We start from the raw sequence: 13863 nt of genomic DNA on the forward strand, positions 1-13863 counted from the left end.
TTTTCAGTATGTCCTTTGAGTTAAAAGACTATGGGTAGCAGAATTGGAGGCTACACTTTTGAGAACAAGGAGAAAAGAAATGGCATATAAGTGGTGGAAGGGAAATGTTCACCCTTCAGTTTTTCAGATCATCTAGTCCTCAAGGAGCCTGAAATTGTAAGCAGAGGTTCCCCATCAGTACCCGTCTCTGGAAAAAAGATGTATAAGATACAGACCTGTATTTCTTTCTAGCCTTGGGAGACAAAATCATGTTAGAATCCCTTATAGTTCTCTCCCTTTCCTAACTTGTATCAAAGCAGTTAACCAGATGCTACTTTAATTTGACTTTTTGCCTTTTAAGGATAAAGAAATCCTGCTTTGAGAAATTATACAGAAAGTTTTAAATTGTTCTCATTGAAATAAAGAAACAAGACATTTAAATACTCATGAATCTAGTAGTTTATTTATATTTCCTCTACCTTCAAATAATGAATGGCAAAATGCTGCATTTCTTGCCTGTGCAAACCTCCTGGTTAAGTTACGTGCAGATGTTGGATTTATGTGGTTAACTGATAAAATCTGCAAGTTTTATTTCAGTCTTTATGTCAATTTATGCGTGCTATTTAAACTTACTTACTATAGATTTGGAAGTGCCTAGAAAAACGCTCTTCTGATAGGATAGCAGCAACTTGAATATAAGTCAGAAATTTTCTTTCAGCAGGGTGAAAGCAGAAATCAGGTGTTTCAGGACCTTAATTCCCTGTTCACAGGTTTGCCAGAGGAAAGTTTCACTTTAATTCCCAGGAGGGAATTCTATGGGATGGCAACTTCCCTCTTTGTCTATAATCTTTGCTCACTTTTCCTCATGAAAAGAGGAGTGATTCACAAGATAACTAAGATTGGGAGATGGAACGATCTTGAATCTCTCTCTTTTGGAGCAGCCTATCCTCAAGTTGAAGACAATTTCTCCCTGTGGCATGCTTAATAGGCAAGGATCTGCCCCTGTACAGAGAAGGCCTGGAGATAAAGGTGAGGTCATTTAATCTTTGGGGAAAAAAGTAGCAAGAAGTCTGATTCTGTGCACAGGGCAACCCAAATTCTCCAATTCTACACTACTATTAATAAAACATATTCTGATCTCTGAGTGACTCCTGCATTTTTTTTTTCGTTAATTCAAGAAGTCAGAGAGGGAAATGATGAATTTTCATACCTCAAGGTTTTGATAAATAATTCACTGGGAACAAAAAAATTGAGGAAAATAAATAGGTGTGGCAGTTGTAAGAAGGTAGTACCCAAATAGCTGTGCCTACTGCTTTGAATAGGAATTTATGACCAGAAATATACATAGGAAGAGTCAGTGGCTCTCTATTTACACATTATGCATGGGAGCTGTTGGGGAACAAGTGACAGGGCTTACACCTAACAACGGCCTTCCATAGGAGTCTGGGAGACCTGGAATGTACCCAACGAGAAGTGCATACTTGAGAGGCAAAAGCAAATTAGTAACTGAAGAAGAAATCATGAGTTATTTTAACCTAGCAATCAGTGAAGTTTGTGAACCACAGTCTGTCACTGCTCAATGCAGATGACCAAGTACACAAAGTGTTAACAAGAAAGATGTGTCTTAGCTTTCCTGACTCCATAGTGGTATCTCAGATTCATGCCTGATGGACAATGTAAACAGATGTAAATATTCAGAGACACAGAAAATATTAGCAGGAGCTAAAATGACTTCTGCTTCAGAAACTGGAAGATTATAATGATATAAAGTGTGACCAGCCAAGCATGGAATCAAAGGAAAGAATTTTCAGGATCAGCAATATAACTGCTTGTGTTGTTTTACCTGAGACTGAGAGATCTATACTATCCTTATGGAGGAGGCACTGGTGGTTAAACAAGAATCATCCTAGTGATGATCATACAAAAATTAACCACCTATGTGCCTAAATTAACCTGTAGCATACCAAAAGTTGTTCCAAATATTCTAAAATTATTCTCATTTCTAAAGTTCCAAGCTAAATACTGTCATCATTAATGTAAAAACACCTGAGCAAGGTGAATGTTCTGTGGTTATGCAGTTGATGTCTAGCATAGAGTTCTCTTAAAGGAATTCATCAGGTGACGAGGAATAGGCTATCCTTAGAGAAGTTTACCCAGATCAGTAGTCACACAAACACCCGTCACACTAACTGGCATTTGAAGATGGCTTGAGCCCAAACAGAAAAGTACCCAATAAGTGAATTTAGCATAATTGTATAAAGTCTCATTAAATTTCAGATGGTCAATTCCATTTTCATTTTACTTTGCTCTTTCATATGACAGAACTTAAATATTTATAAAGATAATGTCTATCAACTAGCCAAGGTCTGAAAATCCATTATTATGCTTGTGTTAATATTTCTATTTTACAACCTAGTGGTTTATTAATTTAGTGCTCATCCTTAAAAGTTTTTAGGGAATCCAGAGTGTATTTTGCCTTGGGAACAAAAATTCAATTTATCACTTGGTCTTAAGAAATATTTTGAGGTACACACCATCTCTAATAAAACAGAAAGCTACATGTTGAATTATCCTATACTACAGAGATAATGTCCTACTCAGAAGACATCCTTTTAATTTACTCACCTTTATTGGACTCCATCATGTAATATCTATATTTATGTCTATATGTACATGGACACTGTATACAAATCCATATGCACACTCACATCCTTATATGCAAAAAAAGAGTGATAGAAACCTAGGTGCATAATGAGTCAGATTAAATAAACTCCTAAGGAATACTATTGAAATTTTATTACTCACCATCAAATTCTGCTGGCCCAACACCTACTATAATTATTGACATTGGAAGTTTTGAAGCCTTCAAAGAGAACACACAGTTAGTTCACAATTAAGAAACTGAATTGAGAAAACAACTAAGAATTAAGAAGAAAAAAATATCCTGAGCTTTGATATTTTTCACAGATGTTCATTAAAATAATTTTGAACATATTTAAATTAACACAGAATAATATACTTGATTCCACTCTTATCCTTTCTGAACTCTGTACATACGCTAATTCAGTGGGATGTTCTTCAGGAATGACCAGTCTGAGCATCTGCTTTCACTTGCTATTCTCAGACAAAATATTCCTAAGCTGATTCTGGGTACCTTTGGTCTCTTTTTCCATGTTCTCTCTCCACTCAAAAATGTTTCAGTTGTTAAAAGGGAAAAAAAGGTACCATATTTGTGAAAAAGTAGTACTCTATTTCATTTATAGCTATGGTTAGGAAAAGCAATTTTCATAGTAAATGAATGCATACAAATGATAATTATAGAAAGTTATTATTAGTATGATAAAATAATTTTATGGTAAGAATATAAGATCCACCAACAGGTAGGTGGAACAGGAAAGCAACCACATCTTCAGCTGTGAAGGTCACTAAATTATGAATAACTGTTCCTCAGTGCATGTCCTGTTAGTTTAAACCTAAATTACTAAGTCCATATTTTAAAGAGCATGCTAAGGCCACTGATCAGAACATAAAGGAAATCAGGACAAATCCAACCCAGTGTGTCTAGTCAAAACCAAATAAACAAACAAGTAAATGTGCAAGATTCTACCTCTCTTCCTTTTTGTGTTTGGTTTTCCTAAGTGTATGTCTATAAACATTTGATTTTTTTCCCACATGTAACTATTTTTTTATCACACAAAAAGCTAATTATATTTTCCCTATGCTATTAATAATTATGAAGTATGATAAACAATTTTTTCACACAGCCCATTTTTACAAATGTCTATTTTGTGTCAAACATTGCTAAACCTGAGTATAGAAAGGTAAGTAAAAACAGATATAATTTTAGAGGTTGCAGTCTAGTAAATATAGATGTTATAAATTATAGTCTAATAAAGAAGAAAATGGATCATAAATATAACACATAATTAGGAATAATGAGAAAAATGGATTTTGAATCAATGCTAGTCCTTATCCAGTTCTATAAATATAGAAATTAGCACAGTTCTCCTGTAACTATTACTGTAAATGTAAATGTTAAAGAAATATTCTGTACAAATTGTACAAACTATATACAAGCACATCAAACTAATCAAGATAAACACAGTCATGCACATGAAGGTGATGCTATTATTTATTTTATTTTAATTTTTTGGAAATAATTTTGTTACAACCCAATTATTCACACCTCTTAGTTTGGTCCTTATGGATGAATGCTACAAATGTGTGTGAGTTTTCTCGATAATGCAATTGGCTGCAAAGGCATGGGCATTTTGTTTCACTCTTAAGTCAACTAACTAGACTCTAGTTAGTCAACCTAAGTAGCACCATGCATTCAGTTAGCCAGCCCAAGACCGAATGACTCCTACTTACATTAACTATGGACTCCTTAGTTTGAGCCATATCTGAGATAACGCCGTCTGTCACAATCAGTAGCACAAAATACTGGGAGCCATCCTTTACAGAAGAAGCATATCTGAAAGGCAAAGAAAAGGTAAAGAATGCCACAAAGTAAAACATTTCCTCTCGACATGATAGTTGCTAAATATAACTTGGAATAGCCAACAAACATTTTAATCTCAAGAAAATATTTAAACATATCTTAAGAGCCTATATATGAAAACTCTCAAATATGCATTTTTTTCTGAAATAGCACACTAGAATAACAGCAACATTACTGCATGCTGGCACAAAGAAATGCCTGGCTGTCTTAGAAATTCATTCACTAATAAAAGGTGAGCTGGATGGTATGTTAGCACAGAGGAATGGCTACAGCTTTTGGAAATAGACATAATGGCTAAGCAACATATTATGTGTATGATCTTCAGTATAACATTACATAAGCTATCTGAACTTTATTTTCTCATCTTTAAAATCAAGATAATGCAACTTTGTATTGTTAATAAAGAAATTTCATGTATGGTAGTAAATATTTATACAGTTATATAACTGGTAGATTTTATATATGGTAGATTATATAAGTGATTATGATTTTTGTTTTGGAACTATATAGCAGTGATGATTGCCCAACATTGTGAATATGCTGAATGTCACTGAACTGTAAACTTAAAAATGGTTGGTTTTATGTCATGTGAATTTCACCTTAATAAAAAAAATGCAACAGAAGAAACATTTTTTGACATAGCTATAGTTCCAATTCTTAATACGTGTTAAATTGGTGAAAGATGGGAAGGAGAATTATAGCAAGCAAAGACAAAAATTAGGTATGTAATAAGAACATATTCTAGTACTGAATTCTCACCAAATAATACTCAGACATTTAGAGGAGAATTTTATGACTATATTTTATCTCTTTTTTTCCATTGTGTTCTACCATTATGGGTATCTAGATTATATTCTCAATAGAATGAGTTTTATGATTTTTAGTACATAACTAGTATGCCGGTCATAACTAGTAATGAGCAAGCACTGTGGTGCTTGCAGGAAATAAATAGTTAACAAGAAGACTTTGGTCTACTTTCATAAAAAATCATCAAGTAAATCACAGAAAAATTGATTTCAAGAAACTTCTTTTGATTACCAATGAAAATTTTTCAGTACCTGATGGACTCTAAATAATAAATTTTTAACAGTTTGGGGAAAAACCAATAGCATAATATGACAGGGAAAAACTTATTTCTTGTAAAGCAGAATTTATAACTATATGAACAAGAAAATATTTACAACTTTGCCATAGACAAGAGAAACTAATAATTGCTCATGCTGTTAATAAAATGATTGGTAATTTTATAGATTGATGAAGATAATACAGCAAGTGATATGTTCATACACTGAGGAGTCAGTTAAAAATAGCATTGAACTTGTTCTACAACATATAGTCAAAAATGCTCTCACAATGTTGAACAATTGATCTTCGACACTAAGGAATTTGTATTAATTTGATGGTAACACAGCAATGAAAAAATCCAAAGCAGGTATGAACCTACTCTCCTATTTTATGCTTAAATATTTTTTCTTAAGAAAAGATGTAAGATAATCTCCCTCAGGAATTCATTTTTTAATTTTTAAATACCCATTATTTTTAAAAAGCATTTTTTACTGACTATGCTTCAAAAACATATGGATTATATTTCATGTGATTAACAGGAGGTTATAAATAGTGAGAAAAACTTCTATGAGTACAACTCTATGGCTTTTATGCTTTTCATACCAAATGATGTGTTGAAAGTGGTGAGAAGATGGAAAGTTGAGCATTATGCAATCTTATGAATATCACTTCAAGTGGCTTAACTGATCCTTTTTCTGGGGGGGATGTTTACTTTTTTAAAATTAATTTTTATAGGAGTAGATTTGAATTACAATGCTGTGTTAGTTTCTGCTGTACAGCAAAGTGAATCAATTATACATATATATATATATATATATATATCCATTCTTTTTTAGATTCTTTTCCCATGTAGGCCATTACACACTATTGTGTTGAGTTCCCTGTGCTATACAGTAGATTCTCTTTTTTTTTTTTTTTTTTTGCGATACGCGGGCTTCTCACTGTCGTGGCCTCTTCCGTTGTGGAGCACAGGCTCCGGACACATAGGCTCAGCGGCCGTGTCTCACGAGCCCAGCCGCTCCGCGGAATGTGGGATCTTCCGGGATCGGGACACGAACCCGTGTCCTCTGCAACAGCAGGCGGACTCTCAACCACTGCGCCACCAGGGAAGCCCTATTCTCTTTTTTTTTAAAATTAATTAATTAATTTTTATTTTCGGCTGCCTTGGGTCTTTGTTTCTGTGCTTGGGCTTTTCTCTAGTTGCGGTGAGCAGGGGCTACTCTTCATTGCGGTGTGCAGCCTTCTCATTGGGTGGCTTCTCTTGTTGCAGAGCATGGGCTCTAGGCGTGTGGGCTTCAGTAGTTGTGGCACTCAGGCTCAGTAGCTGTGGCTTGCAGGCTCTAGAGCGCAGGCTCAGTAGCTGTGGTGCATGGGCTTAGCTGTTCCATGGCATGTGGGATCTTCCCGGACCAGGGCTCGAACCCGTGTCCCCTGCACTGGCAGGTGGATTCTTAACCACTGTGCCACCAGGGAAGTCCCTACAGTAGCTTCTTATTAGTTATATATTTTATATATAGTAGTGTGTATGTGTCAACCCCAATCTCACAATTTTTTCTCTCCCTCACCTTTCCCCCTTGGTAACTGTAAGTTTATTTTCTACGTCTGTGACTCTATTTCTGCTTTGTAAATAAGTCCATTTGTACTATTTCTTTTAGATGCAACATATAAGAAATATCATATATTTGTTTTTCTCTGCTTGACTTACTTCACTCAGAATGACAATCTCTAGGTCCATCCATGTTGCTGCCAATAATATTATTTCATTCTTTTTTACGGCTGAGTAATATTCCATTGCATATATGTTCCACATCTTCTTTCTCCATTCTTCCATCAATGGACATTTAGATTGCTTCCATGTCCTGGTTATTGTAAATAGTGCTGCAATAATCATTGGGTTGCATGTATCTTTTTGAATTATGGTTTTCTTGGGATATATGCCCAGGAGTGGGATTGCTGGATCATATGGTAACTCTATTTTTAGTTTTTTAAGGAATCTCTATAGTGTTCTCCATAGTGGCTGTACAAATTTACATTCTCATCAACAATGTAGGAGTGTTCCCATTTCTCCACACCTTCTCCAGAATTTATTGTTTGTAGATTTTTTTGGATGACGGCCATTCTGAATGGTGTCAGGTGATACCTCATTGTAGTCTGATTTGCATTTCTCTAGTAATTAGTGATGTTGAGCATTTTTTCATGTGCCTTTTGGCCATCTGTATGTCTTCTTTACAGAAATGTCTTATTAGATCTTGTGCCCATTTTTTGATTGGGTTGTTTGTTTTTTGATATTGAGCTGCATGAGCTATTTATATATTTTGGTGATTAATCCATGGTCAGTCACTTCATTTGCAAATGTTGTGCTGGCCAAAAAGTTCATTCGGGTTTTTCCATAAGATATTTTCTCCCTATCTGTGGGTTGTCTTTTCATTTTGGTTATGGTTTCCATTGCTGTGCAAAAGCTTTTAAGTTTAATTAGGTCCCATTTGTTTATTTTTGTTTTTCTTTTCATTACCCTAGGAGGTGGGTCAAAAAGATCTTGCTGCGATTTATTTCAAAGTGTGTTCTACATATGTTTTCCTCTAAGAATTATAGTATCTGGTCTTACATTTAGGTCTTTAATCCATCTTGAGTTTCTTTTTCTGTATGGTGTTAGGGAATATTCTAATTTCATTGGTTTACATGTAGCTGTCCAGTTTTTCCAGCACCACTTACTGAAGAGACTGTCTTTCTCCATTGTATATTCTTGCCTCCTTTGTCACAGATTAGGTGACCATAGGTATGTGGGTTTATCTCTGGACTTTCTATCCTGTTCCATTGATCTATATTTCTGTTTTGATTAATGTAGCTTTGTAGTATAGTCTGAAGTCAGGGAGCCTGATTCTTCCAGCTCCGTTTTTCTTTCTCAAGATTGCTTTGGCAATTTAGGGTCTTTTGTGTCTCCATACAAATTGTAAATTTTTTTGTCTAATTCTGTGAAAAATGCTATTGGTAATTTGGTAGGGATTGCAATGAATCTGTAGACTGCCTTGGGTAGTATAGTTATGTTGACAATATTGATTCTTCCAATCCAAGAACATGGTATATCTCTCCATCTGTTTGTGTGATCTTTGATTTCTTTCATCAGTATCTTATAGTTTTCTGAGTACAGGTCTTTTTCCTCCTTAGGTTTATTCCCAGGTATTTTATTCTTTTTGATGGGATGATAAATGGGATTGTTTCCTTAATTTCTCTTTCTAATAATTCATTGTTAGTGTATAGGAATGCAAGAGATTTCTGTGTATTAATTTTGTATCCTGTAACTTTACCACACTCATTGATAAGCTCTAGTAATGTTCTGGTAGCATCTTTAGGATTTTCTATGTATAGTATCATGTCATCTGAAAACAGTGATGGTTTTATTTCTTCTTTTCCAATTTGTATTTCTTGTATTTCTTTTTCTTTTCTGGTTGCCTTGGCTAGGGCCTCCTAAACTAGGTTGAATAAAAGTGGCAAGATGGACATCCTTATCTTGTTCCTTATCTTAGAGGAAATGCTTTCAGTTTTTTACCATTGAGAATAATGTTTGCTGTGGGTTTGTCATATATGGACTTAATTATCTTGAGTTAGGTTCCCTCTATGCCCACTTTCTAGAGTGTTTTCATCATAAATGGGTGTTAAATTTTGTTGAAAGCTTTTTCTGCATCTCCTGAGATGATCATATGAATTTTATTCTTCAGTTTGTTAATGTGGTGTATCACATTATTTGTGTTTATTGAAGAATCTTTGCATCTCTGGATAAATTCCACCTGATCATAGTGCATGACTCCTTTAATGTGTTGTTTGATTTGGCTTGCTAGTATTTTGTTGAGGATTTCTGTGTCTATGTTCATCAGTGATATTTGAGCCTGTAATATTCTTTTTTTGATACCTTTGGTTTTGTGTCAGGTTGATGGTGGCCGTGTATAATGAGCTTGTGAGTGTTCCTTCCTCTGCAATTTTTGAGAATTGTTTCAGAAGGATAGGTGTTAACTCTTTTCTAAATGTGTGACAGAATTCACCTGTGAAGCCATCTGGTCCTAGACTTTTGCTTATTGGAAGTTTTTAAAGCACAATTTCAATTTCCATATTTGTGATTTGTGTGTTTCTATTTTCTATTTCTTCCTGATTCAGTCTTGGTAGGTTGTGCATTTCTAAGAATTCGTCCATTTCTCCTACGTTGACCATTTTATTGTCATAGAGCTGCTTGTAGTAGTTTCTTATGATCCTTTGTATTTCTGTGGTGTCCATTGCAACTTCTCCTTTTTCATTTCTAATTTTATTGATTTGAGTCCTCTCCCTTTTTCTTGATGCGTCTGGCTAAAGTTTTATCAATTTTGTTTATCTTCTCAAAGAACCAGCTTTTAGTTTCATTTATCTTTGTATTGTTTTCTCCATCTCTATTTATTTCTGTTCTTTATAATTTCTTTTCTTCTACTAACTTTAGGTTTTGTTTGTTCTTCTTTCTCTTGTTGCTTTATGTGTAAGGATAGGTTGTTAATTTGAGATTTTTCTTGTTTCCTGAGGTAAGATTGTATTGCTATAAACTTCCAAGAACTGCTTTTTCCAAGTCCCATACATTTTGTATTGTCATGTTTTCATTGTCAATTTTCCCTAGGTATTTTTTGATTTCCTGTTTGATTTCTTTAGTAATCCACTGGTTGTTTAGTAACATATTGTTTAGCCTCCATGTGTTTGTGTTTTTTTTACCTTTTTTCCCTGTAGGTGATTTCTACTCTCATAGTGTTGTGGTCAGAAAAATGCTTTATGATTCTGAATTTTTAAATTTACCAAGGCTTGATTTGTGGCCCAAGATGTGATCTTTCTTGGAGAATGTTCCATGTGCACTTGAGAAGAATGTATATTCTGCTGCTTTAGGATGGAATGTCACATAGATATCAATTAAGTCTATCTGGTCTAATGTGTCATTTAAGGCTTGGGTTTCCTTATTAATTTCCTGTCTGGATAATCTGTCCATTGGTGTAAGTGGGGTGTTAAAGTCCCCCACTATTATTGCGTTACTGTTGATTTCCCCTTTTATGGATGTTAGCATTTGCCCTATATATTGAGGTGCTCCTATGTTGGGTGCATATATATATTTACAATTGCTCTATCTTCTTCTTGGATTGATCCCTTGATCATTATGTAGTGTCCTTCCTTGTCTCTTGTAACAGTATTTTAGAGTTTATTTTGTCTGATATGAGTATTGCTACTCCAGCTTTGATTTCTATTTTCATGGAAAATCTTTTTCTATCCTCTCACTTTCAGTCTTTATGTGTCCCTAGGTCTGAAGTGGGTCTCTTGTAGACAGCATAATATGGGTCTTGTTTGTATATCTATTCATCCAATCTATGTCTTTTGGTTAGAGCATTTAATCCATTTACATTTAAGGTATTTATTGATATGTATGTTCCTATTGCCATTTTCTTACTTGTTTCAGATTTGTTTTCGTAGGTCTTTTTTCTTATCTTCCTCTTTTGTTCTCTTCTCTTGTGGTTTTATGACCATCTTTAGTGTTGTGTTTGGGATGCTTTCTCTTTTTTGTGTGTGTATCTTTTGTAGTTTTTTAGTTTACTGTTCCCATGAAGTTTGGATATAGCAATCTGTATAGGTACAAGCTTGTTTTAAGATGCTGGTGTCTTTCCCACCTAGAAAAGTTCATTTAGCATTTGTTGTAAAGCTGGTTTGGTGGTTCTGAATTCTCTTAGCTTTTGCTTGTCTGTAAAGCTTTTGATTTCTCCATCAAATCAGCTCGGTGGTTTGTGGCCACCTGGAGGGGTGGGATAGGGAGGGCGGGAGGGAGGGAGATGCAAGAGGGAAGAGATATGGGAACATATGTATATGTATAACTGATTCACTTTGTTATAAAGCAGAAACTAACACACCATTGTAAAGAAATTATACTCCAATAAATATGTTTTAAAAATCTAAATGAGAGACTTTTTGGGTAGAACATTCTTGGTTGTAGGTTTTTCCTTTTCATCACTTGAAGTATATTGTGCCACTCCTTTCTGGCCTGCAGAATTTCTGCTGAAAAACCTGTTGATAACCTCATGGGGATTCCCTTGTATGTTATTTGTTGCTTTTCCTTTGTTGTTTTTAATATTTTTTCTTTGCCTTTAATTTTTGTTAGTTTGATTAATATGTGTCTCAGCATGTTCTTCCTTGGGTTCATCCTCTCTGGGACTCTCTATGCTTCCTGGACTTGAGTAAGTGTTTCTCATGTTAGGGAATTTTTCGGTCATATTATCTTCAGATATATTCTCGGGCCCTTTCTCTTTCTTCTCTCCTTCTGGAACCCCTATAATGTGAATGTTGGCATGTTTAATATTGTCCCAGAAGTGTCTGACACTGTCCTCATTTCATTCTTTTTTTCTTAAAAAAAATTTTTTTTAGATTGAAGTGTATTTGATTTACAATGTTGTGCCAATCTCTGCTGTACAGCAAAGTGACTCAGTTATACACATATATACATTCTTTTTTTATATTCTTTTCTATTATGGTTTATCACAGGATATTGAATATAGTTCCCTGTGCTATACATTAGGACCTTGTTGTTTATACATTCTTTTTTCTTTATTCCGTTCTGTGGCAGTGATTTCCATCACTTTGTCTTCCAGCTCACTTATTCATTGTTCTCCTACATTTATTCTCATACTGATTCTTCCTAGTGTATTTCAGTTACTGTATTGTTCATCTCTGTTTGTCCTTTAAATCACACTCCTTCTTAAACATTTCTTGCATTATCTCGATCTGTGACTCCATTCTTTTTTGAGATCTTGCATTATCTTTACTATCATTACTATTAATTCTTTTTCAGGTAGATTGCCTATCTCCTCTTCATTTAGTTGTTCTTGTGGGTTTCTACCTTTTTCCTTCATTTGTACCAATTTCTCTGTCATCTCATTTCATCTAACTTACTGCGTTTGTGGTCTCCTTTCCACAGGCTGCAGGATAATAGTTCCTCTTGCTTCTGGTGTCTGCCCCTTGGTGGGTGAGGTTGGTCCAGGGACTTTTGCAGGCTTCTTGGTGGGATGGACTGGTGTCTGCCCTCTGGTGGGTGGAGCTGGGGCCATGTCAAAGGGTGTGTTTTGAGGTGGCTGTGAGCTCAGTACAACTTTAGGTAGCCTGTCTTCTGTTGGATGAGGCTGGCTTCCTATTTTGTTGGTTGTTTGGCCTGAGGCTTTCCAGCACTGGAGCTTGCAGGTTGTTGGGAGGGGTTGTGTCTTGGTGCTGAAATTTTGGCCTCCTGGAGAGCTCACTCTGATCAATATTCCCTGGGGCTTCTGCTACCAGTGTCCTTGCCCTCATAGTGAACTATAGTCAACACTTTGCACCCCAGGATACCCTCCAAGACCCCTAAGTAGGGGTAGCCCAGGTTCCTATGGAGGTACTTTGTGCTGGGTCCCAGTGCACGTGAGACCTTTGTACACCCTCAAGATTGGAGTCTCTGTTTCCCCCAGCCCTGTAGAGCTCTTGCACTCAAGCCCCACTGGCTTTCAAGTCTGAGTGCTCTGGGGGTTCTTCCTCTCGATTCAAGACCCTCAGACTGTCTTGGGAGGGTTATTTTTATGTGGGAACATCCCTGTGTAGCCTGTGCAGGTTAAATATATTTTGGTGCAAGCATGGTTTTTAGTATAGATGACTGCCACCTTTTCCCTCAGTGTATGCTGGCCATTATCCCCTTGATAGGAGATGTGACTGATATTGTGGTGACCAGAGCCTGCACTGGATATTGAGCAGGGCCTCCCTTTTGCTCTGTGGTTGTCACTGCTGTGTTAGAGGTGGGGTTTGCTCCACATTTGTTGGAGTAGAGGCCCCAAGATCTGTTTCTTAGCTGTGTTTCTGATCTGCAGTGTGAGGTAGGCAGGATTGGATCACTCCCACTGGGAGGAAAGCCACTGAATATTCCTCTGGAGTTGTTCACCTGTGGGTGTGCTCTGTCATGTCACTTTTCACCCTTTGTGCAAGTTCTCAGATTACACTGTTGTTGGCACTGCTCTTGGCCTTTCCTTAACTGTGGGTATGCCTACAATTGGCCCTGGTGTCTTTCATATGTTTTCACCAGGCCATCAGTGTAGGTCCACTGAAGTCAGGTCCCAGGATTGCAGTAATCATGGGTCTGGACACCCTGTGGTCAGCTCAGACTCTAGCCTGGTACAACCCTGGCATGTATGTTCCCACAAAGTCTACAGCTGCTAAAGCTAGACCCGTCTTTTCTGTGGGAGCACTTGTTGTCCATTCAGATGTTCTGTAGGCACTGAGTTTACAAAGCCAGTTGCAGGGGTGTCAATTCACAGTTT

At 36.1% G+C, this 13863-nt stretch overlaps 1 protein-coding gene across 3 annotated transcripts in view; it reads right to left on the reverse strand.

Annotated features, from left to right (window-relative positions):
- CPNE8 (copine 8) overlaps positions 1–13863 on the reverse strand; it is a 368836-nt gene that overhangs the window by 11074 nt on the left and 343899 nt on the right. For all 3 annotated transcript variants that reach the window (XM_067696130.1, XM_067696129.1, XM_067696131.1), the window contains 2 exons: positions 4351–4453; positions 2785–2842 (listed from right to left, as the gene is read on the reverse strand). In XM_067696130.1, coding sequence (XP_067552231.1) covers positions 2785–2842; positions 4351–4453 — 161 coding nt within the window. The remainder of the gene's footprint in view (positions 1–2784; positions 2843–4350; positions 4454–13863) is intronic.

This window comes from Pseudorca crassidens, chromosome 11, assembly GCF_039906515.1.
Source record: "Pseudorca crassidens isolate mPseCra1 chromosome 11, mPseCra1.hap1, whole genome shotgun sequence".
NCBI lineage: Eukaryota > Metazoa > Chordata > Mammalia > Artiodactyla > Delphinidae > Pseudorca > Pseudorca crassidens.